Below are 25,954 nucleotides of genomic sequence, written 5' to 3' on the forward strand. Positions count from 1 at the left end.
ACAGCGAAGTGCCCACCGGGATGCACAACCACGGGGGTGCGCGTGTCTCCGCGGAGCAGGCAGTGACCGCGGTGCGGGGGTGCAGTGTGCACGGGTGGGTGCGTGGGGTGGGGGTGTGCGTGTGGTTCCCCCCCCCCCCCCCCGTAACTCCCCTTGCGCGTCGCTTCGCGCCGCAGTTCCGCGGCGGTGCCGCCAGGGGGCGCCCAAGGGCGGGCGGGCGCGCGCAGGGCCCGCGCCGCGCCGCGCCGCGCCGCTCGGAGGCGGAGGAAATGAAGGCGAGTTCCGCCGAGGCGGGAGCCATTACCCGCCGCCGCCGCCGGAGCTGAGCCCCCCTCCGAGCCCGGCCCCGTCGCCGCCGTTCCCCCGCTTCCCCCCCCCCCCCCATCACACGCCCGTCCCGGCACAGGTAGGCGCCGCCGCCCTGCCCCGGGGGGTGTTGAGGGAGGGGGGAAAGGCCTGCGGCCGGGGACGGTGCCTGCCCCCCGGCCCCCCCCCCCCCCCCTCCTCCCCGCTCCCCGGGGCCAGGCACCGTCCCCGGCCTCTTTGTCCCCGGTGCCCGGCGGAAGCGCGAACAAAAGCCGCCCGCTGAAGGCCCCGGCCCTGCCCTGGGGGTGCAGCCGGTAACCGGTTTCCACCCTCCCCGTCCCCCCGGGGCACCCCCGCGGCTGAGGGGGGAGAGGCCGTCGCCCCAGGGAGGGGGCGGGTGAGGGTCTGAGGCGCTCGGCCAAGGCCCCTGGAGGGGTCTCAGTGGGGCCTGGGGATGCTGAGGGTGGCTGAGGACTTTACCATGGTGCTGGGGGGCTGAGGGGACCGGCGGGGCCCAGGCCCTTGCCGTGGCACTCGGGGTGCGCCATGGTGGAGCGCCTCGCCAAGGCTCGTGAGGTGGCCTTCAGGTGCTCGCTGTGGCCGGGGGCTTTGCTGCCGGCCCAGGACCTGCACCGTGGCCACGGTCTTTGCCGGGGTCTTGAGGCACTCAACGGGAGCTTGAGGCGTCCACCACGGCCAAGGCCTTCACCAAGGTCTTCACCAGCCTTGAAGCACTCGCCATGGCCTTGGTCTTTGCCGTGGCCCCAAGGCCCTCACCAGCAGCTTAGGCGTTCACCGTGGCCAAGGCCTTTGCCAAGGTCTTCACCACGGCTTTGAAGCACTTGGCTTGGTCTTGGTTATAGCTATGGCCTGAAGGCTCTTGTGAGAGCTTGAGGTGTTCACCATGGCCAAGGCTTTTGCCATACCTTGAAGCACTCTCCATGGCCACAGTCTTTGCCGTGGCTCCAAGGCCCTCAATGGGAGCTTGAAGTGTTCACCATTGCCAAGGCCTTTGCGAAGGTCTTTGTCGCAGTCTTGAAGCGCTTGCCGTGGCCACGGTCTTTGCCATGGGCCCGAGGCCCTCACTGGGATCTTGAGGTGTTCACTACGGCCAAGGCTTTCACTAATGCCTTTGCCATGGCCTTGAGGTGCTCACTGTGACCAAGGACTTTGCCATGGCTCCAAGGTCCTCACATGGACTTGAGGCGCTCACTGAGGCCCTGAGGGTCTCACCAAGGCCAAGACCCTTGCCAAGGCCTGCGCCATAGCCAAGGTCTTCACCACAGCCTTGAGATGTTCTCACGGCCAAGGCCTTCGCCATGGCCCCACGACCTGTGCTGTGGCTGAGATCTGTGCCGTGGCACTGAGGCCCTTGCTGGGAACCTAAAGTGCTCGCCATGGCCAGGGCCTTCACCATGGACCTGCTGCAGTCCCGGTGATTTCACCATGGCTGTGGCCCTTGCCACGGCACTGAGGTGCTTGCCATCACCGAGCCCTTGCTGTGGATCTGCGGTGCTGACCGTGGCCAAGTCCCTCGCTGTGGCGTTCGCTGTGGCTGAGAGGCGATGGCCATGGCCCTGGAGTTGTTGCTGTGGCTCCTGCCCTGGCCCTGGGGTTCTTGCCAAGGCTGTGTCCTGGAGGCACTCGCCCTTGCTGTCAGCATGGCCACAAGACCCTCTCTGTGGCCTTGAGGCGCTCCCCATCGCCCTCAGCCCGGCCCCGAGGTGCTCCTTGTCACCGTCTGTGTGGCCCTGAGGCACTCGCCATGGCCCCGAAGCACGCGCCGTGGCCGAGGCGCTCGCCACGACCCCGAGGCGTGTGCCGTGGCCCTCACCGCGGCCTCTGTCGCGGTCCCAATGCACGCACCGTGACCACGACCCTCTCCGCGGCCCCCGTGGTAGCTGGCAGGGGGTCCCCGGGTGCCTCTGGTTGGAGAGGGCCGGGGGCCCTTGCCGCCACCCCGTGCTGCCGCCACCCACCGCTGCCCTTTCCTTTTCTCCCCTCCCAGGTGCTCTCGAGCCGGGGCGAGGGGATGAGGTGCCCCCCTGCCGCGTGGTGTGCCGAAGCGGCTCTTTAGATCCTCCCCGGCCCAAGCCTCCCCTGCCATGGATGCCTCGGGGGCTCTTGCTTCGGCTCCCTCCTCCGCGGCTCCCTCGGGCTCCCGCAGCCCCATGTTCCCCCCAGGAGCTGACAGAGAGGAGTGGGGACCGAGGTTCAATTGTGCCCCTTCCACCTCTGCCGCAGCCTCGCAGGCGATGCCAGCGTCTGGCCGGAAGAGGAAGGCCAACTTCTCCAATGACGAGACTGAGACGCTGGTCTGGAATGTGGTCCGGCATTTCAGCGCCCTGTATGGGTCTGAAGCCCTGCGGGCTCACCCCGTGCGGCGGAAGCAGCTCTGGACCCAAATCCAAAGCCGCGTCAACTTCCTGGGCTACACCGAACGCTCCATCGACGACCTCAAGCACAAGTGGCGCGACCTGCGGCTGGACGTCAAGAAAAAGATCACCTCCAAGAAGCACCTGCCCATGAACCGCGCCGGCGGGCCCCTCCACAAGCCGCGCCTCACGCCCCTGGAGAAGATGGTGGCTTCCACCTTCTTGCAGGCCAGCCACGACTCGGAACCCGAAATCGTCTTAGACCCAGGTCAGTCGTGGTGGTTCTCCGGGGAGAGGAGAGTTGGAGTAGCGGAGTCCCGTGCTGCGTCCCCACCTGCGCTGTCCAAGTGACGTTCGGCCTGGTAATGTCACCAGGCCGCGGTCCCCCTGAGCTCCACGGTCTGCCGAGCGTTCGCGTTCTGTGCTAGCTGGCGTGGCGTGGATCGTGGAAGGAGACTTTGGGGTTTTGCTCTCGTACGTGGTTTGAATCGGGATTACAGCATCCGTCAGGGCTGTGGTCCTGTCGTATCTGAGTAGCGAGCCACCGGAGTTGGAAACTGCATGTGCTGGAATTAAAAGTCCACCATGGAAATGACCTGGGATCACCAGGAACACCTCAGACTTTGTGGGAGCGGGTCTTTTGGGGTTTTTTCCTTTTCTTTCTTTAGTTTGATTCCGTGCCTGGCCTTGCTGGATACTGTCTAAAGGCAGCCAGTACAACACGGGATGGGATTTGATTTGCCCCGTTCCTGTCAGGGTCAGTGTCCCCCATGTTTAGCTGGGGTCAGAGGGAGCAGGAGCAGCTGCTTCAGCACGAAATCACAGCGTCCTCCCGCAGCGTCTCGTACCCAGGCACCGTGTGCGGCTGGGGCGGGCCGTGCCTTCTCGATGGGGCTGTGCCTTTCACCCCTCCGCCGCCTGCAGAGCAAACCTCTTGCTGGTCCTGCTCTGGTGTAACGCCTGTTTAGCTCAGACACCCGAGAGATTCTTGGGGGGAAGGTGTTGGTGAAAGACCCGACATCGGCCCTGCGGTAGTGCTGGGCGCACACCAGCTGGGCTCTGTTACTGGCCAGGAGGCAAATACCCTCCTGCCCTTTCGTTGCCACCAAGGGGATGTGTCTGGCTTCTTTGTGTCCCCGCAGGACACCAGGGTTAGTTGTTCCTGCTCCTTCCTCCCCTCTTTGATTCCAGCTCGGCCCGTCGGGTTTCCGTGGGGTCGGGTGGGTGGTGTGGGTCTTGTTTCACTCAGTTCGGGCTCGGGCTGTCTCTGAACCAGATGCTCGTCTTGCTGCAGAGCAGAAGGTCTCGGGGCTGAAGGAAGAAGTCCTGCGGGACGTTTAGGGGGATGCCAATGCCCTCGGGGCTGGGCGCATTCAGGACGGTCCTGGGGGAGGTGGGGGTGAGCGATCAGGCAGGCTGACCTTGCAGAGGTGTGACTGTCCCTTACGCACTGTCGCTCCCCAGCAGAATTCCGTGGGACCCTTCTCCTGGGGAGCCCCATCCGCCCTTTCGTGGGGGCACGTGAGCTGCCGGTGCCATCGTCGCAGCGGCTGAGGCTGGTTTCCCTCTGTCCCGCAGATCTGTTCTTCCCCGGCGCGGCCAAGCAGTCCTTCATGCACCTGCAGCCCGGCGTGAGCCACCCCAGCATCTACATCGACACCAACGGGCAGCCCTCGTCCCTGCCGGACGTGGAGGGCTCCGCCGTGCCCCGGCTGGCGGTGCAGAGCCCCGACCCCTCCGTCATCTGCGAGTACAGCCGAGGGGAAGGACAGAGCAGTTCGGGTAAGGCTGCGGGACAGGCTGCGGCGGGGCTTCAGGCGGTGGAGGGAGGACACGGGGTCTGGCTGGAGATCTGCTGGGAGCGTGACGGCCGGCGAAAGGTTGCGGTGGCAGAAGGCGGCAAATCCAAAGGAAGGCAAAAGCCGTGGCCATCCCTGTGTCACGTGGGGGCCTGGGGGGTGTGCGAGGGCTGCACAGACGGGGCACGTTGGCCTGCTGCGTCCGTCGGGGGTGTCCGGGAGGGGGATGTCCGTGTGTCGGGGAGGGGCAGGGGGCCGGGGCAATGGCTGGGGCTCACTGGAGGCCTTGCCTTCTCTTGCAGCCGAGTCGGGACCGGAGCTGCGGACTCCGGACATGTCAGCCATTTCCCCATCCCTGCGGAACGAGTCCCTCGTCTCCTACGCCTCCATGTCGGAGGAGGAGGAACGGGAAGGCCGGGAGGTGGAGAGGGGCCACGGCGGGGCCGTGGGGATGCAACCCGGGCCCGAGGCCCCCATGTCTGCGGAGGAAGACATGAAACTGTCCCGCCAGGCCATGCTGATCCGCAGGTGCAGCTCCCAGGGCTCTGTCACCTCCCTGCCCGAGGACGCTCTCAACCCCGTGGACGCTCACTCGGACTGGGGCCACGAGGGGGTGTCCGACCTGCCCCCCCTGGGCCGCGGGCTCGACTCCTCGCACCCCGAGGAGCAGGCGGGGGGCCCGGGCCCGGAGATGGGCGCTTTGCCCAGGGTACTGATGGGGCCCACCTGGGAGAAGCCGACGGCGGAAGAGGAGCCCCCGGCCCGCTCCCCGCTGCACGGCGCCCTGACCGAGGAGTCGCTGCCCTCCTCCGCCTCCCCCCCGGGGGATGCCCCCGCTGCCCCCGGCCCGCCCCGCGGCCTGGGCTGCTCCCGCCTGCGGGAGGACCGCCGGGAGAGCTGGAGGACTAACATCCATCACCTGCTGGACCTGGAGGAGCAGTGGGACCAGCTGTACCACCAGGAGCTGGCCATGTGGCAGGAGGAGCGGGCCACCCAGCGCGAGGAGAGGGCCCGCGACCGCGAGCTCCAGTTTCGCCTGCTGGGCGTCCTGACGGACATCCGCGACGAGCTGCGTTTCCTGCGCCAGGAGAGGGCCAGCGCCCGGCAGAGCCAGGCGCCGCCGGCCGAGCCCCGGCCGGACCCCAGCCCGCTCCTCGAGCAGCCCAAAGCCGAGCCCAGCTTCCCCGAGCCGCAGGCCGGGACCGCCGGCTGGGGAGAGACCGCCGTGCCCAGCCGAAGCCCCTTCGGCAACCGGGGCCGGGGCCGGCGTCGGGGCCGGCCGCGCGGCTCTGCCTCCAGACACAGACGGCTCTTCCTCACCAACAGCTAGGGACGGGCGGGACGCTGTCCCGCGGAGGACATGGTGTGCCCGCGGCCCTCCCGCGCCCGCACGTGGGGCTCCGGCCACGGACCGAGGGGCGTGCGCGCGGGGAACGGTGTGCGTGGGCGCACGTGGGAGCTGCCTGGGTCGCGGGAGGCGTGCGCGAGCGTGCGGCCGCCAGCGAGGTTGGCGCCTGCCCCGCCGGCACGCCCGGGCCCCCCGCGAGCACGGGGAAGGTACACGGGGGCGCAGGCGGCCGGGGCTGCACACACCTGCCTTGTGCTAAGCGTGCTGGGCGCACGCGCGTGTCCGGGGAGGGAGACGGCGATACACGCTCACGTGTAAGGAGTGCGAGTGCCCGGGAGGCCTGCCTGCACCCGCGGCCGTGCCGCTGCCTGCGCGGGCAGCCCGGGGCAAGGCCCGCGAGCGTGGCCGGCCAGGCGCGCGTGAGCGAGCGGGCACGCGGCGGAGGCGTGTGCGTGCGCGGGTGTCAACGGGGCCGTGTGACAGCGCTAGTCAGTAGGATTACTACCTTGGGGGGCGGGGAGTTAGGAACAATTAGTCGCTGATGTGCGAACATTTTATGCAAATCATTTAATGACCTAATTTGCATATAACCATAAACTTCTGTTAAAAAAAAAAAATCCCCAAAAAACAGAAAAGCCGTCTCTGTGTGTGGACTCGGTGCTGGGGTGGCGCGGTGAGGAGGGGTCCTGCTGCCCCCGACACCCCCCCCCGCCCCGTGAGCCTGCTGAAGCCGCGCTCCCCTCTGGGCCGGGTGCTGGTGGTGCTGTGCCGGGTGCTGGTGGTGCTGTGCCGAGCCGGCAGCGCTGCCCACCCTGGTGCCGAGCCGCCCGCGTTGGACACCTGAGGATTAATCCTGCCCTTGCGAAGGCAGCCCTTTGCGGGGCTGGGGCGGGGGGGCTTGCGTGCTCCCCCCCCCATCCTCCGCTCTGGTCCTCCCCACAGACAGGCAGCTGCCTGATCCTGCCCGTGGGGAGACCCCAACGCCCCTGCCCTGCCTTTTGCTCGTGGGTCCTGTGCCCTCCCTGCTCCCCGGGGAAGTTTTTGAGCCTCCTCCGCCGCCCCGGTCCCCGCTCGCTTGTGCCAACGCTTCTCGGCTGCTGTGTCATGCTGTTAATTCGCCATCTGCCTGCGGTTCCTCCCCGCTCAAATCCCCCGGTGCTGCCGTGCCGGGCTGCCCCGATCCTGCCTGCTCGGGCTGGGCGCTGCGCTGCGATACCGGGTCGTTCGCCGCACGCGCTTGCCCCGCGCAGCCCGGTACCGGGCTGCGCGGGGCAAGCGCGTGCGGCGAACGACCCGAGGCTCGACACCGACTTTCACCCCACTTATTTGGGGGACCCCAGCACCCTGGGATCGGAGCTGGAAGGGAACAGGACCTGCAGCCTCGGGATGTGTTGTCCGTGCTCGGAACCGGCAGCCCCAGCTGCCTGCTTGGTTCTGGGGCGGTGGGACAACGGTCGCAGCTCGGGGATGGCATGCGTGGTCCCCTGGGCAGCGTGCAAGGTCCCCAGGAGTGTGCAGGGTCCCCAGGAGTGTGCAGGGTCCCCAGGGAGCTCCAGCCCCGCACACACTGCCACCTCCTCCTCCTCCGGCTGCAGCGCGCGTCGGGGTGGCAGCACAGGTAAGAAGCCCACCCTGGGCTGATGCCCCCCCCCCCAGCACACGGGGACCCACAGCCACGTCCCTGCTCGGTGGCAGCTCCCTTGGCACCCAGGCAGGACGGGGCAGCACCGCCAGCGCCGGCCGTGGGGCAGCAGCCACGGGACGCAGCATCACGAGAGGCGGCACTGGCTGCGCCACCGGCTCCGGCCGGGGTCTCCGGGTGACCGTCTGTCTCGGGGGGGGCGGGGGGCGGACAGTGACACCCAGCTCGGGGGACGCGGGGTGCCTGGGGTAGGGACACGGCTTTCCACGGCCGCGGTTAAACCGTGTGTAAATAACGCAGAGCCCCAAATCGAGAGCAGGAGAGACTGGGGAGCAGTTTGGGGATGGTGGGCACAGCCGGCGGGGGGGGGGGGGGTCAGCTGGTCAAAGTGCAGGCAGGACACGCGGGAGCGCTGCCTGCGCTGCCTGCAGCTGATGCGAGCGGGGCAGGGCCGTCCGGTTGTGTTTCATTGCCAGGGAAATGACTTGCAGAGGGGTGCGGGGGCGCAGGGAGGTGGGTGCTGGGTCTGTGCCCCGGGGAGGGCTCGGCCGCAGCCGGCTGCCCACGTGTGTCGGGGAAAGTGGGCAGTGAGCCAGAGTGGGTAGGAAGGGTTTGATAAGGGGGGGGGGGTCCCCGTGGGTCGGGGGCTGCAGCTGCCCGGGGGGGGACCCAGGCCCTGCACTGCCCCAGGGAGCACAGCCGCCTCCTGGCAGCGCTCGCACACCCACAGCTGGCGTGCACACACACGTGTGCACACACACCCTGGAGCATCGTCGGAACCTTGCAGGGTTTCACGCGTGGGCGCGGCCACTCCCCGCTCTGGGGGTCTCTGTGCAGCCCTGCCGGCACAAAGCCACCGCAGCCGGTGACACCGGGACCGCCGGCAGACCCTGTGTCCCTTGGGGCCATGGCACCGCTGTTCCCGCTGCCCCGTGCGCGGTGCTGTGCCGCGATCCCCCCCCCCCTTCCCCATCCCTGGCCTTGCAGGCACCGCCGCATTCCCGGGGCGCAGGACCGCAGGGACGGGTGGGAGCGTGGCCACAGCACCCGGGGGACATGGGGACCCCGTGGGGTGGGGGTGTGGGGGGGCGAAGGCGCTGCAGCCCAGCACAACTTTATTCCATATCGCATGGTCCATACAAAACTACACCCCAAGCACTGTACAGAGCGGGACGGCGCGGGGCGGGGGGCAGTAAAAATAAGCAGCGGGGGCCGGGGAGCAGAGCGGCAGGCGGGGGGATGGGGGTGGCTGGGGGGGGGATGACACGGCAGGGGGCTGCTCCCCATCCAGCGCAGCAAGATTGTCTGCTGGGGGGAGCGGTGGGGGCTGAAGAGTGTCCATCCGTGGCGGAGGCCACCCCCGGGGCTCCCTGTGCCCCCCGGCCGGGCGCCTGTATTTGGTAGGAAGCTGCGTGGCCGGCGCCTGCCCCCGTCCCGGGGGGTTGTCGGTCCGTGGCGGGGCGGTCCCTAGTCCCCGGGGGGCATGATTCCGGGGGGGGGCAGCGGCGGGGGGCCCGCCTCGGTCCCGTGGACCCGCTGGTGATCCTTGAGGGATTCCTTGTAGCGGAAGCTGCGGCCGCAGGCCGGGCACTGGTAGGGCCGCTCGCCGGTGTGGATGCGCTGGTGCTTGAGCAGGTTCTGCTTGCGGATGAAACTCTTGCCGCAGGCGGCGCAGGCGAAGGGCCGCTCGCCCGTGTGCAGCCGCTGGTGGTTCTGCAGGTGCTCCTTGCGGCTGTAGCACTTGCCGCACTCGGTGCACTTGTAGGGCCGCTCGCCGCGGTGGATCATCTGGTGCCGCACCAGCCCCGAGTGGCAGTTGAAGCTCTTGCCGCACTCGGCGCAGGGGTAGGGGCGCTCGGCCGCGTGGCTCCGCTGGTGGATCCGCAGGCTCTTCTTCCCGCTGAAGCTCTTCCCGCACTCGGCGCAGCCGTGCGGCCGCTCCTCAGCGGGTCCCGGCGTTGCGGTGGGGACCCCCGCCGCTTCGGCCCCTGGCCCTGGCTCTGGGCCCGGGGCTTTGCCCAGTCTGTGCTGTGCCGGCAGAGCCGCCGCCGCCGCCGCTGCCTGTCCCTCGGGGCTCCCAAAGCCGGCGCCGGGGAAGAGCAGCTCCCCGGAGCCGCCCGGCAAGCCCACCTCCTCGGGGGGCTCGGCATGGGGGCATCGCTCCTCCGTTTTCACCAGCAGCCCCTCGCCGGCTGCAGGGGAGGGAAAAGCTCCGGTCAGTGCCGGGGACACCGGGGACGTCCCTGAGCCTGGGTGGGTGCTCCCCCACCCCCAGCCCCAGCCCAGTCCCATGGGACCGGGCTCAGCATCGCTCACCGGGACCGGGACCCGTCAGCATCTCCCTCTCCGGCAGCTCCCAGGGCTCGCGGACGCAGGGCTCTTCCTCCTGCTTGATCCACGACAAGAAGTCGTGCGCCGTGATCAGGGCGTCCGCGCCTGCAGGGAAGGATGGGGACGGGGACTCAGCCGAGGGGGGCCGCATCCTGCACTGGGCAGGCTGGGGAGGCAACGGCTCCAAAACGCAGCGGTCGCTGCCAGTGTTGGGCAGCTGGTAGGTGCGCGGCACAGCGCCGGGCTCACCTGCGCAGGGGTCCGCCGGCATCCCCCGCTCCTCCGCGAACTGCTGCTCCCCCACGAAGGCCACCTCCTGCTTGATCCGGGACAGGATGTCGGAGGTGGAGATCAGCGACTCTGTTCACAAGGAGAGACTTGGCCGGTGCCACGACCCCGTGGCCAATGCACCTCGGGGTGCGGGACCCCCGGGCTCCGGCTGCGTTACGTCCCCATCCCACAGCAGTTACGGGGCATCAAACACCCCCGGGGGAGATGTGGGCACGGGTGACCGCAGGACAGCCCACGGGGACGGGTGACCCTGGGACAGCCCGTTGGAAGGGGTGACCATGGCACAGCCGATGGGGACGGGTGACTGTGGCACTGACACGGGCTCTGACACGACATGGTGGCGGTGGGGGACGCATGGACCTCCCAGTGATGGAGCCCGAGACCCCCAGCGCATCAGTCAGGGGGGATTTTCCAGGGTCACTCGCGGTGGCCTCCGGTCGCACAGCGAGGAGCAGAGTCTGGCCACGGCTTGAGAACTGGGCCCTGGGGATCCGGGACCACCGGGGAAGGACCGGGGACAGTCACTGAGGGGAGCAGCGGGGTGGGAGAAACAGGAGGTGGGAGGCAGCCGGGACCGGGGGGGGACGTGGCGCTGCCCTGGCTCCCGGCCGGTGCCTCACCCGCGCAGGCGTCCGGCGGCAGCTCCCTCTGTTCCAGCTCCCTCTGCTCGGGGACGCAGGGTCCCTCCCCACGTTCGGCGCGGGGCTGCGCCTCGCTTCTGGAGAGGGCACCGTCTGTGGGGCAGACGGCACGGCTGGCACCGGTGGTGGGGCTGCGCCCGCCGCCCCTCCCTGCCGCCGAGAGGCGGGGGGAGACGCGCGGGGACACACAGGGCTGCCAGGCCCTGGCACCTCTCCTGGAGGAGAACCTGCCTAAATTTGGCAGGACGTCCGTGCCAGGGGCCTGCGCAGCGCAGATGCTCAGGCCCTTGATTTTGGGGGACGAGGACCCACTCTAGCTCCCCGGGGCTGGGCGGCACGGGCAGCCCCACGCGGCGGCACCGGCACCGCACGGCACGGCACATCATCCCGTCCCCACGCACTCAGCACGAGCTGCACGGGTGCCCTCCAAAACGGGAGGCCCCGGAGCCGCGGTTGTGCGCCACCACCCACCGCTCACGGGGGGACCAGGGCACCCACGTCCGTGACCCTCCGGGGAGACGCGGCCATCACCCCGGCCTGCCGGGAAAGGGGCGAAAAGGGATGTTTACCCAGGGAGATCAAAGACTCATAGTTCTCCTTCACCAGGTTATTGTACAGCTCTTTCTGCCACTCCTCCAAATTCTTCCACTCCTCCGCCGAGAAGTAGACGGCAATGTCAACAAACGTCACCGGCACCTGCAGGGACAAGCCCTCAGCGGCACCCGCTCCCCAGGGGAGCCGAGGGTCCCCCCCGCCTGACCCCCAGCCCCCCTGGGAGCCGTTACCTTGGGGACCTCGCCCCGGGGGCCGGGGGGCAGCCGCAGCACCCAGAAGTTCCTGTTCTTCAGGAGGTTCTCCACGTTCTCCAGGCGCCGCTGGAGCAGCCCGTACTCCTGGATGAGGGTGCCCAGCACGGCCCACTTGCTCTCCAGCTGGTTCCCGAACTCCATGGCCGTCTTCTCGCAGTCCAGGAGCTTCTTCTCGGCCGTGCCGGACCGACCCTCCAGGCTGAGCAGGCGGGTGGCGAGGAGGTCGATCTTCCTCTCCATCGCCTGCACCGTGGCCACCACGGTCCAGAGCGAGGCCTCGGCAGAGTGGAGCTGCGCCTCCCGCATGTGCGCCCGCTCCGGCAGCAGTGGCGGCTGCAGCGGCATCAGGTGGGGGGCCTCCACGTTCCACTCCTGCACCTGGGCCGTGGGGAGGACGCGGGTGGGAGGGGGCCCACGGCCAATCCCTTGGGTCGTGTCCGGAGCCCCGGCCCTGGCAGCACAACCGCTCCCCCCGATTCGGGAGCTTTTTCCCACCCTGCCGGGGACCCCCATGTGCGATGCCACCTGCCCAAAGCTGGCAGCGCTGCCCTCACCCTGCCTGCCCGGGGCTGCGGGACTGGCCCAGGCACCACCACCGGGGACCTGCCCTACGGCCGCTGCCATGCCCACCCCCTTCTAACGACTCGGCCGGGCAGGATTTGGCCCCTGGAGCGGTCGGTGCTGCCCAGGCAAGCGAGGAGCTGCTGGGGCTCGGGCTGAGCTCCAGAAGGGGACAGGGCAGACGGGCCTGAGGGCACGGTGAGGGGCAGACGAGGAGGGTCTGCCAGTGCCGCTGGGCAGGACGCGTCCCGCTTGGCCGGAGGGTCGGGGAGGGATCGTAGGTGAAGCCACGGTGGCCGTGGGGTCAGCGCCGGTCACGGGTCCTGTGGGACACCGGCCAGCGCCAGGCAGCGCACGGTGCCCCGTGGGCAGAGACCCCCCCACCCCACCCCTCGCGGGGGTTTTCCTGGGCTTGCCCAGGCAGGAACCCCCCCACGGGAGGAGGATGGCGCCGGGTGGGCCGGGAGGAACCGGGGGCGCGGGGACATCCTGGGGACGCACGGGCGTCCCGGGTCAGCGGTGCCCGGGGACATCCCGGGGCTGGAGCCCGCGGGGAGCATCCGGGGGGCACCGGAGCATCCCGGGGGTACCGAGGGCATCCCGGGTCAGCGGTGCCCGGGGACATCCCGGGGGCACGGGGACAAGCCCGGGTCAGGTCCCCGGGGGCAGCCCGGGGCCGGAGGGCGCAGGGGGTCGCCGGGGCTCCCCGGGCTGGGGGTGCCGGGGGGGGGGGGGGTTGGGGGGGGGGGGCGGGGGCAGAGGGGGCACCGCGGAGGGTCCCGGCCCGGGGCGGTGGCGAGGAGCCGCCGGTGGCGCGGGCGGGGGCGGCTCCGCCTCCGGTCCCGGTCCCGGTGCCCCCGGGCCGGGCCGGGCCGCGCTTACCTGGGCGGGCGCCCACTCGGCCATGGCCCCGCGGTGCTGGGCCGGGCCCCGGCGGCTGGGGCCGGGCCGCGGCGGGGAGAGCGCGGAGCGGAGCGGGGCCGCGCTGCCGCCCGCCGCCGCGGCGGGGCCGGGGCCGGTACCGGGACCGGGGCCGGGGCCGGGGCCGCTGTCGGTGCCTGCGCGCTGCGGGCCGGGCCCCGCCGCCCCGCCGAGGAGCCAGGGGCAGCCGGGGAATTGCATCCGCCTCCTCCGGGCTTCGCGGCAGCGGGCGGGGGGGGGGGGAGCGGCGCCGAGCGCGGAGCACTGCCGCCTACCGGCACCGGCACCAGCGGCCACTGAGCGCGGGCACCCGTGTGGGCACCGAGCACCAGTATCGGCACCGGCACCAGTAACCAGCATCAGCACCAGCGGCAGCACTGGTATCGGCATCGGCACCAGCGTTGGTACCGCCACCGCCACCGTCATCGGCACCAGCGTTGGTACCGCCACCGCCACCGTCATCGACATCGGCACCAGCGTCACCACCAGATGCAGCACCAAGCCCCGGCCCCAGCATCAGCCCCTGCTCCGGTACCGGCACCAGCCCCGAGCCCGGAGGGTGCCCTGAGCCCAAAGCCCCCCGGCAGCCCCACTCAGCCGGGCACCGCGTGCCCACCGGCACCCTGGGGTCACGGCCCCGCGGGTGGCAGGTCGGGGCTGGGGGAGGGGGTGTCTCCCCACCCTGCCCTCGGGATGTGCTGCCGGGACCCCCCCTCTCCTGCCAGCAAACCCCCGGCGGCACCCGAGGGCCGTGAGCCCAGACCGTGGGGCGAGCGCCTGGTGTGCGAGGGGAAGCCCTGGCCACCCACACCAGGACCCCCATCCCAGGCAGAGGCAGATGGGAGACCCCCGTGCAGGGATGTCCGTGGTTTGGGGACACCCCCCTTGCGCACTTGCCCCAACCCTGGGACCCTTTGGTCTAACGGCACCGGGGGCCGGTGCTGGTGGGACCAGGGCGAAGCGTTATGGTCCTGCCCTCACGGAAACAAACCTCCCAGGAAAAGCCCCTCCGGCACCTCGGTGCTCCAGGATCCGTACGGGTGGGCCACAGCAGCGGGTCCCCTCTGCCGGACACGGACCAGGACGGCCCCAGCCTCCGGGCAGAGAGGGCAGTGGGACAAGAAGGGTTAACGGGCTGAGCAGGCGTCACGGGAGCCCGAGCAGCCATTTCGCTCGAGGATGCGATAGCTCCCGCATCCCCTCCAGCGCTGCGTCCCCAAGCTGGGGCACCCGAAGCCCCCTAAAGCCCCCACGCCCCTGCCCCATGGCCCAGCACCCCACAGCCGTCACCCTCCCGGCCCCCAGGGCCGAGCTGGGGCAGCTGGCACCCACCGGTGCCCGGGGCGGGATGAGGGGTCTCCGGCTCCTGCCCTGGGCTGGGGGGCCGAGGGCGTCCCCTGGGACCGCGGGTGCAGGCTCAGCCCAGGCGTGGGCTGTTGGGCAGCTGGTGATGCACCACGGGGCCGGGGAGCTCCCAGAGCTGGGGGAGGTGGGACAGGGAGCCAAGGGGGACCACTTACCAGCTTTTTGGGGAGCTCGTTCTCTCTGTGCAATTAAGGCAGGGGGTGGGAAACGATGGTTTTCGGCAAAATAAAAACAACAGCTCAGGCACGCGGAGCCCTCGCCGTGCCCTCTCCACCCTGGTCCCAAAGGTGTCGGGATTCATCCGCATCCCCTCGCCTGGCGCTTGGCACACAGCGCCTCCGGCCCGACCGCGGGGGAGCAGGAAGGCTCCAGGGGACAGGTTTGGTGGTGGGGACCAGCAGACAGACACGGCACAGTCACGTAAGCCCCGCTTCTTCGGGAAACCAGCAAATAACGGCAGTTCACTGCGGTTTCTTTCGCTCCCCCCCATCCACTCGCACCCAGCAGCTCGGGGTGACGAGGAAACGTAAAACTGACATACAGGAGACAACAGGGACTCACGCGGTCACCGTGGCTGGCAGTGGTTTTGGGCATTAAAAAAAAAAAAAGCATCTCCAGAAAACCTGCTCAGAGCTGTTCAGCATGGGCGACCTCAGGGACCAGGGTACAAAACCAAGCCCTTTGGGCAAGGGGTGAGAGGAAGGACCCTCCGTGTCCCTGCTGCTGGTCCCTGGGGGCTGCACCGTGTCTGGTGGCTTTGCGAAGTCCCCCACGGTGGGAACAGCCACGTGTATCCCACCATGCCGGGGTTTCCTTTGCATCTCCTCCGAGTTTCCCGTCATGCCTAAGGACACCCACCACCGCTGCGAGGGCACAGGACCGAAGAGGCTCCCCTAACCCCCCAAAAAGGACGACATGGGCAGGCTGGGGCACCCAGCACCCCACGCCCAGGGCAGCGAGCCCCTCGATTTAGCCTCGCCTCCCACGAGGCCTCTGGCTGGCACGTGGTTTCGGTGAGATTTGAGGTTAGGGCTGCTCCCGCGCCGTACGGAACCGGAGGTTAAATCGAGAGCCAGGCAGCAGCAGGCAGCGCTGCCTGCAATGGCTCACGCGGGTCGGAGACTCCCTGTGCCCGGAGCCGGCGCTGAGGCGGTGCTCAGCTGCTGCTGGAGCAGACCAAGAGTTCCCGTGCTGGGACGCTGGGAAGAAATGTAAAACATCTGCTGGGACCTGGGGGTTTCTTTTTCTCAGCCACGGATTCGGCCGGTGGCAGCTCAGGCACACGGGTGGCTTGTTTTATCCCGGAGAGTTTTCAAATGCCTCTTACCACACAAGTAATATTCCCCCGGGAATGCCAAGGCCCCCGGGGAAGCTTTGGTCACCCAGGGCAGCATTTGCTGAAGACCTCACTCTTAGTGGCAGTGGGGAATTAAAAGCATGGTCTGATGCAGGGGCTTCGCCCCCTCGAGGGGAGCGAGGGGCTGGGAGCATCCCATGGGATCCAGGAGAATCGCTCCCCTCCGTACGAGCCAAGCTGCACCCCAGCCCGGGAGGAGGATGTGCTTCTCGCCTGCCGGCACTCCTGGGGGCCGGGTCGGTGCTGTGACACCACGTCCCCCATTGGAGCACCCCGAGCGTCTCCAGGATTGGGTGAATGTTGCCCATTTTGGGGATGAGCTGCCGCAGACCTGGGGCTCCCTCGAGGTGGATGCTGCACCCGCGCAGCCGCTCGCCCCCCGACGTCCCTCCGCGGGCACCCGAAAGGTCCCAGGAGGACCCAACTCCACACGACCAGTGGCAGCAGGTCAGGTCCAAGATCCAGCTGGGCTCGGACCTGGCCCAGGAGCAGCTAAGGCATCGCCTTGGAAGGGCGGAAGACCCCAGCGAGCTGCTGTGCTTACGTTGGAGCCTCTCCATCACTCCGCAGCTCTTGAGCCAGAAGCGGCATCTCTGTATTTAAGAATTTCTATCATTTTATTCAATTCTGGGAACATACCCAGCCAGTTCTGAACCGGCGTAACATCCGCACCTGCAGCACCGTGCTGCACGGAGGCCGCCAGCGGAACTAGCCGCTGCGTAGAGAACCATCGCCTTCCCTTTGCTCGGAACCCGCCGCTTACTGGTTTCACTCGATGTCTCCCAGGCACCTCTACGAAACCATTTCCAGTTCTGCCTCTAAACTGGGGCAACGGGAAGCGCCTGGGGTATGCAACACGTGGGCACAGCCTGGATCCGCGTGGAACAGAATAGAAACGACGCATAATAAACAAGGTAAGGCCAAACGCCCACCGAGGCAGGTGGAGCTTTTGGGGAAAAGGGTTCTCTTTTTTTTTTTGATTGCTTTTACTAAAAAGCCACTCTTCCCAGAAAGCGCTCGTACAGGACCTCAGCTCCTGTAGTTTTGTGTTTATCTGCGTCCCGGCAGCACCCGCAGCCCACAAGGGACCAACCGAACACGCGAGACGAGATCCTTCATCTGAAGGGGTAAGTGGAGAGATGAGGACAGAGAAACTTTAAAGGGAAATAATCTTTTATCGACATTAACCATGAAACGCCAGACCTCTCAATTTGCAAACTGAAGAGAACAGAAGGGGGAGGACACTTCAGACGGCAATCCATACCGCATAATTAAACCAGAGAGGGCTGAAAAACCTCACATGCTACACCCTGACCTTGTTTCTACCGTTTAGAGAACATAAGGGCTCTTAAAACTAAAAATGTTTCATTCTCAAATGTGTTTCTGTCAACGCTACTCCTGACAAAGTGCTACACAGCAGGCAAGCTTTACATTTGCAGATTAAGCATGACCTAAAGCTTGCCTTTTTTTTTTTTTTAGGACTTGGAGATTCTCTTTAAAAAAAAAAAAATCTACCTTGCTAAAGATCTGCCTTTTTTAATCTCTGACTGCACAAACCCAACAGTTCAGGCAGTCACTTGTTTCCCAGTGCACGAACGTTATTTCTCAAGGCAAGTATTCTCAGCTCAGTCTATGAAAAACTCTTACTCTCCCTGTTACGGGAGGATTAAAATGGTTTCCCAGAGAGGAATTCAGAGGATCTCACGATTCCCATGTGTGTCCCGGTGACTCAGGCAAGGAACGGTGAGTTTCTACATCCCTTCCGCTCGTTTCCCACCTCAGGCACCCCAGCAGACACCGCGCTAAAGGCTTTCCCGATTCTTACCCCGCTTCAGTCAGGTTTGCTCTGTTCTCCCTCAGCCTAAGCTTTGGGCTGGAATAATTGTTTATCTCGCTGCGCTCTCTGACGCTTACCTTAACGCTACTTTTTTTTCTTCTTTTTAAAATTTAAGCAGCACGTTCATCGTGCAGGTTATTTAGGTAAGGTGACAAGGGGGACAACGCTGCACCTTAGCCCAAGGTACCCGAAGAGACGCCCTGGCCAGTAAAAGCGGACGCGTGGGAGGGCATCACGTCACCGGTTGTCTTGAGAGCAGGCGGCTTTGCTCTACGGTGAGATGCTCCTCGGGTACAGGAACGAGTAACCTCTGCGCAGCAACGTTTCCCATCCCTTAGCACTGAGCATAAATCTTTAGTGGTTTACTTTTTAGTGTTATTTTTCCATGGAGACTGGAAACAGAATCTTTAAATACGGCTTCAGAAATAACTATTTTTGAAGTTTATAACAGCAACACGCGGAGGGAACGATTACTCTCGCACTTAAACTCTTTGTTTAATCATCCTGGGCTAAGCCAGGGCTCAATCAAGGCAAAATTCCTACCGGCATCAGTGGAACGGGAAGGAGGGTCTATATCAGAAACAAAACCCAACAAAACTTCCTTCCTGCTGGATCTCCGCATCGACATCTCTCTCCGCATGTGCTCTGCGTTTCAGGTGAGAGGGTCAGGATCTTGGGAGAAATCCACCTGCCACACCGGAGCCCTTCTGCTTACAGGAGAAAGAAAACTGAGACAAAAGTTTTCACCAAATCATAGACAGAGTCTCTTCCTGGTTCTCTGTAGCTCATTTCTCAGGACACAAGTCATTCAAAGGTTCTGACTCTGGATTCCCCCCCCCCATCTGAACTTTTGCTGTAAGAACAGGACCACGGAATATGCTCTGCAGCTACCACAACCCCTGTAGCTGTTCCCCCTCACCGTGCCCGCAGAAGAGCTAATCTTCCAATGCTGCTCACGTGGGAGACACCGAGTTTTACTACTGAGCTTCAAGATTTTTGCTTAATTTTGTTGTTTAAGATTCGCTCAGCATTTCAAGCAAGCGAAACGCTACACACTGTCGTCATTTCAGGTAGCCACACTGCCTGCGGGGCTTTCCAACTCCATTTAATCTGTGTCTCCACTTAAACCTCTAAACAAGGTGATTATTTGTCTTTCAGCACATAAAAAAAAATCTCAAGATTTAAGCGATCAACTCTGCCTGGTCGGACGCTCCTTAGCTCTGGGCTTGCAAGTGGGGGAAGGAGGCAGAGCTTCCTACGCGAGGTCTTTCATCCATGGTTTACTTCCAGCAGCCCACGAACCGCTGCAGGCCTGCGACCAGACGCCAGATTCAGCCTCGATATTCCAGGCGTTCAACTGTGTCACAGAGGGAACCGCAGTTTTGGCGGGGTGGCATTTTACAGGATTTGCTCTGCAAGGAATCACCTGGCTCCAAAGAATCCTCGCTGAGGAGCGCACAGCGTGCTTCTGACCACTAAGGGGTTAAGCTGTGTGGGAGAAGAAGAAAGGAAAAGGTGTCCAGAAAAGTCTTTTATCACTGGCTTCTCATTATTTCCTTCTCATAATAGCCTTGGGGACATTACTCCTGTCTTTGGGATGGGCAGGGATCCCTTGGGGCCAAGTGTCTTCCCCCAATCCCCTTCAGAACTTACAAACTCCACCACAGCACCAGCTGTTTCTTGCTCTACTGTTCCTCAGGGGAAGCCGAGGACATCGACTTCACTCACGGGCTCACTGCAAAGCAGGTGCTTGAACTGGCGGTAACATGACTTCCTCACTCTTCGCACTCAGCTGGAATACACAAAAATGCTGAATAGCACCAGCCTGTGGTGAGAAGATGCGTGGTCTACAAAAGCTGCCTCTGCAGACTCCCGTCCTCTCCGCTGATCTCCTCCCTGTAGCTGAAGCCACCGCTTGCTTTGAGTAACGTTACCCAGACTTTGTACGTACATTAAGAATATACCCACACGCTTTTCCAGAATCTCAGAAATCAAATTGTGAATAGATGTTTGACGCAACTGATTCTGGTCATTATTTCCATGAAGCAGTGCTTTCACTGCCGCCGCTGCTGTCCTGTGGCTGTGACTGCTGAACTAACTGGCTTTTTTGGTTGCCGTTCTTCATCGAACCCAACCGTCCACCTCAATCTACGCTCTTAGAGGCTCCGTTTCCTGCTTACAGCTCTGCTGACAATCCCGTTCTGATCGTGACATTTTCTCAGCCTTCTCCTACCTGAAAAGCTTCCAGCATTTTTCTGCATTACTACAGACGTTCTCTAGCACGTGCTGTTTGGTGCGCCAGAAGATTTTTTTAATAACGCTTTTGGTACAGTCAGCACTGCTCTGTACAACTCCTCCTCCCAGATATGAATCATCTAGCTGCTAATTAAAATCAGCTCCTAATCAATGACTGTTAGCCTGGCACCAACCAGATGCTTTTCACGCTTGAACTTGATTCAATCTTATTAAAAACTGTCTTATCCTAAAGCTTCCCCTATCATCAATATATGACTATAAGCCATCATCTCTGGATGGAGGTGGATTTTTTGATCGGTGAATGGGAAATCTATCCCAGGAAAGCTTTTGGCAGACAGATTACATGTACACGTTATGAGTTCGCAAGTGATTGGTGAGTCTCGGTTTTTCCATAAAGCTTTTTTCACATTCCGTGCACTTGTAAGGCCTCTCCCCTGTGTGAGTCCTCTGGTGTCGAATCAAGTCTGTGTGGCGACCAAAGCTTTTACCGCAGTCTGTGCATATGTACGATGATACCCCACTCTTTTTGGTGTGAGTTTGCTTATGTTTCAGGAGTCCGATTTTCAGTTTGAAAGTCTTCTGACATTCTGTACACAGATACGGTCTTTCTCCTGTACAGGTTTGCTGATAAAAACGGATCTCTTTGAATTCATTAGGTTCCCCTTCCTCAAGGGAACTGTTACCTCTTCTGCTTCCCACTGGATTTGCTTGATGTGCTGCTGAATCCTGATGACTCTCAGACGTCACCCCCTTGCCCAAAATCTGGCAAGTCAGGTCTCGGGGTCCTCCAGAAAATGACCCATGCAGTTCTGTATTTTCTGCGCTCTTTGGGTGACTCTGCAACTCGGATGCGACCGCAGTCCCACCGCAGCCTGGAACAGAGAGATTCCAAACGTTCCCTTTGTCTGACCTGGTATAACACGAATCTCTAAAACCAAAAATTCTCAGTTCACTGTGGCTGCACCCGTACAAACAAAATAAGGTCTGGGTAAAAAAAAACAGGGGTGCATTAGAATCCCCCCTCCCTCTGATCCTACAGCCTGTGCAGTTTTGCCAACTGAATTTCTGGTGAGTCTCAGACCACCACGCACCTGCGGGAATCCCCCTTTCCTCAAAATCCTGCTGATCCCTGACACGCAGTGCTTCTCTGGCCTGGATAGTGCTTTTGGGAACAGGACACTCTGCACAAGGAACAGAACGTGGAAATAATGGTTATTATTTTCCTCAGATTGTTTTCCATTATTACCAAGATATTTCCTAACCTACTTTAATCGTACTGATGCAGACAGGCTACGTTGCACAAAGCTGCCACAGACAGCTCTTTGTCAGCCTGTTCACTTTACCTCTCCGAGCCCCGTAGTTTACTTACGTCCTTGTTTTGTAACGTGACATATTTTTTGTTAACTTACATGAAAAATACTGCCCTTTGCTTTCTCAAAGAACAACATTTTTCTAATTGTTCCCAGAACTATAAGAAAAGACTCTGTGTCGCTGTTTTCTAGCAAATACTTGCATAACCCACTGTCTAAAGGCACCTCTCTCTTTTACTCTGGGGAAAGCTCCAACGAGGAGATAACAGCAAACACAGCTGCTCTGGCATCTAAGAGGGTGGCTGGGAAGCAAGTGAGCAATATTTGTTTTCCAAGCTTTAAAATATTCCAGAAATTATATCCAAAAGGTCAAAAAGTCAAGTGTTCAAAAGTAGAAGGTTTTGCATTGATTACAGCCATAAAAGCAGAGTTCAGCTGTCTGGTGCTGTATGCTATGATTCACTCCTAACTGCCTTTCTGATACACAAACTCGTTTTCCCCCAGCTAATCCCTCCCCATGCAATGCACAGCACATACTTTTTTTAACAGATCAGAGCTGTACAAAAAAAATAGAGGCAGCTGTCTGCAGACTCTGCCTTTTCTACTGTAAAAAAAAGAAGGTATGTAAAGAATTAAAAAAAAAAAAAGGAATTACATTGTCTCATTATTTCATGTAATTTCAAATTTGAAAGTGGGGAAGTAGTAACAGAATGAGGTTAGGCTAAATCAGCGTTTCTTAAACAGAACTGAAGAGTGTCACAAAGTGCAGAGTATGCGAGAGCTGAGGCTCTGGGGTTCACGGCACTTCTGTGCCTCCAATCCAGAGCACAAGTAAAAGCACTTTTAGCCCCTAATTACAGCAGGTTCTTCTTCTATTAATCCAAGGGATTGCCTGAAAGCCCTGGAGCCAGTGGAAGCTCACACCTTCAAATTTAAAAAACAATGACTGCAAACAAATGTACAGTTGGGCACTTAAAACTAACCAACAAGACTTCTTCATTTTCTAGGGCACCATTCAAGTTATTGAACTATTTCTGCATTCGCTCTTAGTGAATCACAAAACCCAACGTACATCAGCATTTGGGGGTGATGAAAAACCTCACAACTAGAACCCCAGCCTGGTTTGGGTTGAAGGGACCTCCCAGCCCACCCAGTGCCACCCCTGCCATGGGCAGGGACACCCTCCACTAGCCCAGCTTGCCCAAAGCCCCATCCAACCTGGCCTTGAACCCTGCCAGGGAGCCAGGGGCAGCCACAGCTTCTCTGGGCAGCCTGCATTAGTGTCAAACTTAATTATAGTTAACAAGTCCACAGGATCAAAGATTCCTATCTAAAGATTAATCCACTAGAAATCAAAGGATTTGAGGAGTGACTGTTAGACGAGAGCCAGACCAGAAGCAGCACAGATCTGTTAGAGAAAGGGAAAACTAACCTTTACCCAAGGTGGTTAAAGATTCATAATTCTCCTTTATCACTTTCTTGTGAAGTTCTTTCTGCCAGTCTTCCAAGTCCTTCCCCTCACGCGCTGCAGCATTATCAAATGTCCCAGGGACCTAAACCAAAGCGTTCAGTAGTCAAGGCCATTGGCAAGTCATAAATCCTTGAAACCCCTCTTTTTCAAACGGAATTAAATGAGTGGTCACCAGCCAGCTGTTTCTAGCAATGCCCATGTTACATGTAACCAGCATACTAATTAAGGACTTCATATACGAATCTTCTACTGTTATTTCTGCATGTAGCTCAGAATGAGTAAAATTACTTAAAAATAACGTGACTCAACTGAAAGAATGACTATAATGACTAGGTCAAAAATTAGTCATCAAAAGTAAATCTGGGGTCACCGTCGATACCCAGTCCCATCAGGGAACGTGGCTCTTCCTTTCACTGGAAACCAGAAAATATTCCAGAGTGTATTTGAAATAAAGCCCGAGGCAGTACCACAGCCTGTCGATCTGGCTGCGAGAGTTCCTCCCTAACAATAAAAGTTAACAGAAACAAAAAATTAAGCCCCACGAATACCGAAAGATGCATACTGCATTTTTTGCAATGTATAGGTACATACTGTGTACATACGTTGTACCTGTACTTTATATCTACCGAGTACCGTGTTTGTACGTGCTTGCCTTTGACTATGTTTTAATTCGCCTTTCCACCTAACGCACGTCTCACTGGTTCAGACGTTTTGCAGCTTCCACCATGTATAAACTCAATTGTACAAATCCGCTGCCAAGAGAAATAATTAAGTTTCACTAATTTGTCACTAGATAGGATCGCAATCCAAATTAAATACACAGGGGAGAAGGTTGAGCAGAAGTCAAGCCTTTGTCTCGGCCCCAGACACCCACGTCGTGGGCACTACGTCACCGACAAATCATGTCAGTGACTCGAAAGGAAATTTTTCCAAACATGAGGACTGTCACGGACAAATACAGGTCTGCAGGAAGTGAATCCATTTTACAGCATGAAGTGGGACTGCATTTCCAACAAACAGCAGATTTTATCTCTAACATTTAGGCACAAAATCAGAATTTGAGCACAAAAAGCACCAAGATGCTTTTAATTTCCCCAGTCACCGACCTCCCACCTCCACACTCTGCAATACCAGGGAGAAAAACAAAACCCGCTGCGTTGCTGGCAACGCTTTACTGTCACATAGCACGTTTCACGGATTGCTACTTCCTTGAAGCGCTTTACGCGCAAATCCTCCTTTAATTTAAGGGAAGTAAATACAATAACAAACATCTTAATTACCCTCGAGTGCTCAGGATTCCGGATTCGTTTTCGAGTTTTATTACTTATCCCACCACAGAAACTTCGAGGTGTGCCAACGAGCCAGTTTCCGTCTTCACTCAAAATGAATTTTTTGGGAACGGCTTCTTTCAGCAGACGTCTGTTTTTTCTAATTTTTAAGGGGTCAATTTCAAAAGAACTGTCCTCAAAATGCTTGGAACACAGTCGCTGATGCTTGGATGGCGTTCCCATATCCCGGCCCATGTTGTGAATCCACTGCTTCAAGAGAGGTTTATTTTGTAAAGGAAAGCCATAGAAAGTAACGGTGTTGTTCTTGTACACCCCGCTGGTGGCATTTTGACAGTTCAGCGCTGAGCAATAAACCATTGTAAAAGGAGAAACAGGAATAAATCCAAAAATAATGTGCCAGGAGGAGGGTTTAAAGAGTTTCTGATCAACTTTAGTATTAAATGGGCCTAAACTTCTCAAGAAAAAAGCATGGTTTTGAGAGACAGAGAGCGCTGAGGTCACAGAGGAGCGAAACGCGGGGGCTGAACTTCACCGCCAAAGACACAGACCTCACCAAAGCCGATGTCTGCAGCACACGGAGAAGAGGAGCCAGGTCCCCTTTCACAGCACACAGAAAGCAACAGCGTACAATCTGAAAGGGAAAAGTCTTTAAAATCAGCTTAATGGAGCATTACCATGCAGATTTAGGTTTAAAGGAACTTCTGCTATGTACACATATGTATGCTCTTCATTAATTTGCGTCTCCATGAGGGATCCTCCCACGCTCCACAACAAAGCTTAGCATACAGTTATTCAGAAGGCAGCAACAAAAAGGTGATAGCCAAATAACTTCCACAAAATGAAGACTTGGGTTTGCACGTGGGGTCTGAATGAGGACTTCCCCATGGTATCAGCTGCGTGCTGGAGAAGGCGAGCCTCGGGGACGTCAGACAGAGGAGATCTTTGGGCAGGCACATGGAAAAGAGGAGAAAACCACAAAGAGGCATTGCATTAGAAAAGGATGAGGACAGAAATCATCAGGGCACGCACCTGCAAAAAGAACCCAGGAAGAGAGAGGGCTCTGCAGAGCACCCGGGGAACGTTTCTGGAAACAAACATAGCCCAGACCTAACGCTAGGAACTACTCTCACCACCACACACGTTTCTGGGAACGTGTACGGTTGGTGACCCATTCTGGTATGGGATGCAGGAGGAAATCGGGCACCTCTGCCCCAGGGCATTCTGCCCACTCGGAGCCCTGCTGTGGGCACCGCTCACTACCCGTTCCCACACACCAGTGTCCGGTGGGGCAGGCAGAGGTCGTGGAGGTCGCCGTTTCCCCCAGGGCCGACATCCAAGCTCCGGTAAACTGAGGCTGGAGGAAAGCTGGGCACCCCTCGCTTCTCCCGAGGCACCGGGAGCGGCAGCAGCCCTGCTGCCATCACCCCCTGAGCGTCTGCACCTTACCCCTCGCTCACAGCTGCACAACCGCGGGAGGAGGCACGTACCAGCGCTCCCCCCCCGTGCTGCGGGGCGAGCCCGGGCCAGGGCCCCGAGGGAACGCGCCCACGCAGCCCCCACGGCAGCCTGGGGAAGGGGGGACAGGACACGGCCCCACGCCCGCACGACGGACCCCGGTGACCTGCAAAGCCCGTTCCAGCGCCCGGGGCACCGCAGGGAGACACGGGCCTCCCCCGCTCCGCACACCGGGGCGGGCACAGGCCTCTCCCGCGGCACCGCCCCCCCCCCCCAGGGCGGCCGTTCCCGCCCCTCGCCACCCCACTCCGCTCCGCTCCGCCGGTGCTGAAGCGGGACGCAGGGCTGCCGTCAGGGACCCCGCACCCCGGGGGACGCCCCTGAGCCTCCCGAGGGCACCGGCGGGAGCCCCCGAGCCCCCGCGGGCCGGTCGACGCCCCCAGCCCCGAACCGCTCACCGCCCCGCCGGGCCGCCATCTTCCTCCGCGGCGCCACGCCCCGCCCCTCGACCGGGCAGCAGCCAATCCGACGGGGAGCCGGCCGCCACGCGCTGCCAGTCCTGGGCGGGGTGGGCCGGCCCATTTCCCCTC

General features: G+C 61.6%; 3 protein-coding genes across 14 annotated transcripts; 1 reads left to right on the plus strand and 2 right to left on the minus strand.

Moving 5' to 3' along the window:
* Window positions 1-222: 222 nt before the first annotated feature.
* Window positions 223-6,451, plus strand: LOC129203619 (uncharacterized). 5 transcript variants are annotated; one of them, XM_054818392.1, is made up of 4 exons: window positions 223-406; window positions 2,551-2,949; window positions 4,260-4,463; window positions 4,783-6,445. In XM_054818392.1, exons 2-4 carry the CDS (start codon window positions 2,562-2,564, stop codon window positions 5,808-5,810), a joined length of 1,620 nt encoding a protein of 539 aa, XP_054674367.1. In that variant the 5' UTR covers window positions 223-406; window positions 2,551-2,561; the 3' UTR covers window positions 5,811-6,445. The 5 variants fall into 5 exon arrangements, with proteins under 5 accessions (XP_054674367.1, XP_054674363.1, XP_054674365.1 ...); XM_054818388.1 differs by having other exon boundaries at window positions 229-406; window positions 2,315-2,949; window positions 4,149-4,463; XM_054818390.1 differs by having other exon boundaries at window positions 229-406; window positions 4,149-4,463.
* Window positions 6,452-8,578: 2,127 nt separating this feature from the next.
* On the minus strand, window positions 8,579-13,239 carry LOC129203622 (zinc finger protein 282-like). Its single transcript, XM_054818404.1, has 7 exons — window positions 12,986-13,239; window positions 11,519-11,920; window positions 11,303-11,429; window positions 10,713-10,826; window positions 10,051-10,161; window positions 9,787-9,906; window positions 8,579-9,662 (listed from the first exon to the last, which is right to left on the minus strand). The coding sequence occupies exons 1-7, from the start codon at window positions 13,223-13,225 to the stop codon at window positions 8,938-8,940; spliced, it is 1,839 nt and encodes a 612-aa protein (XP_054674379.1). The 5' UTR covers window positions 13,226-13,239; the 3' UTR covers window positions 8,579-8,937.
* A 3,656-nt stretch (window positions 13,240-16,895) lies between these two features.
* On the minus strand, window positions 16,896-25,919 carry LOC129203630 (zinc finger protein 436-like). 8 transcript variants are annotated; one of them, XR_008576093.1, is made up of 4 exons: window positions 23,901-25,535; window positions 22,582-22,702; window positions 19,237-21,020; window positions 16,896-19,071 (listed from the first exon to the last, which is right to left on the minus strand). XR_008576093.1 is itself a non-coding variant. In XM_054818420.1 (4 exons), the coding sequence occupies exons 2-4, from the start codon at window positions 24,264-24,266 to the stop codon at window positions 20,179-20,181; spliced, it is 1,329 nt and encodes a 442-aa protein (XP_054674395.1). In that variant the 5' UTR covers window positions 24,267-24,849; window positions 25,823-25,919; the 3' UTR covers window positions 16,896-20,178. The 8 variants fall into 8 exon arrangements, 7 of the variants coding, with proteins under 7 accessions (XP_054674395.1, XP_054674397.1, XP_054674401.1 ...); XM_054818420.1 differs by adding an exon at window positions 25,823-25,919 and having other exon boundaries at window positions 16,896-21,020; window positions 23,901-24,849; XM_054818422.1 differs by having other exon boundaries at window positions 16,896-21,020; window positions 23,901-24,849; window positions 25,184-25,535.
* Between the last annotated feature and the right edge of the window lie 35 nt (window positions 25,920-25,954).

Source organism: Grus americana, chromosome 2 (genome assembly GCF_028858705.1).
Source record: "Grus americana isolate bGruAme1 chromosome 2, bGruAme1.mat, whole genome shotgun sequence".
NCBI lineage: Eukaryota > Metazoa > Chordata > Aves > Gruiformes > Gruidae > Grus > Grus americana.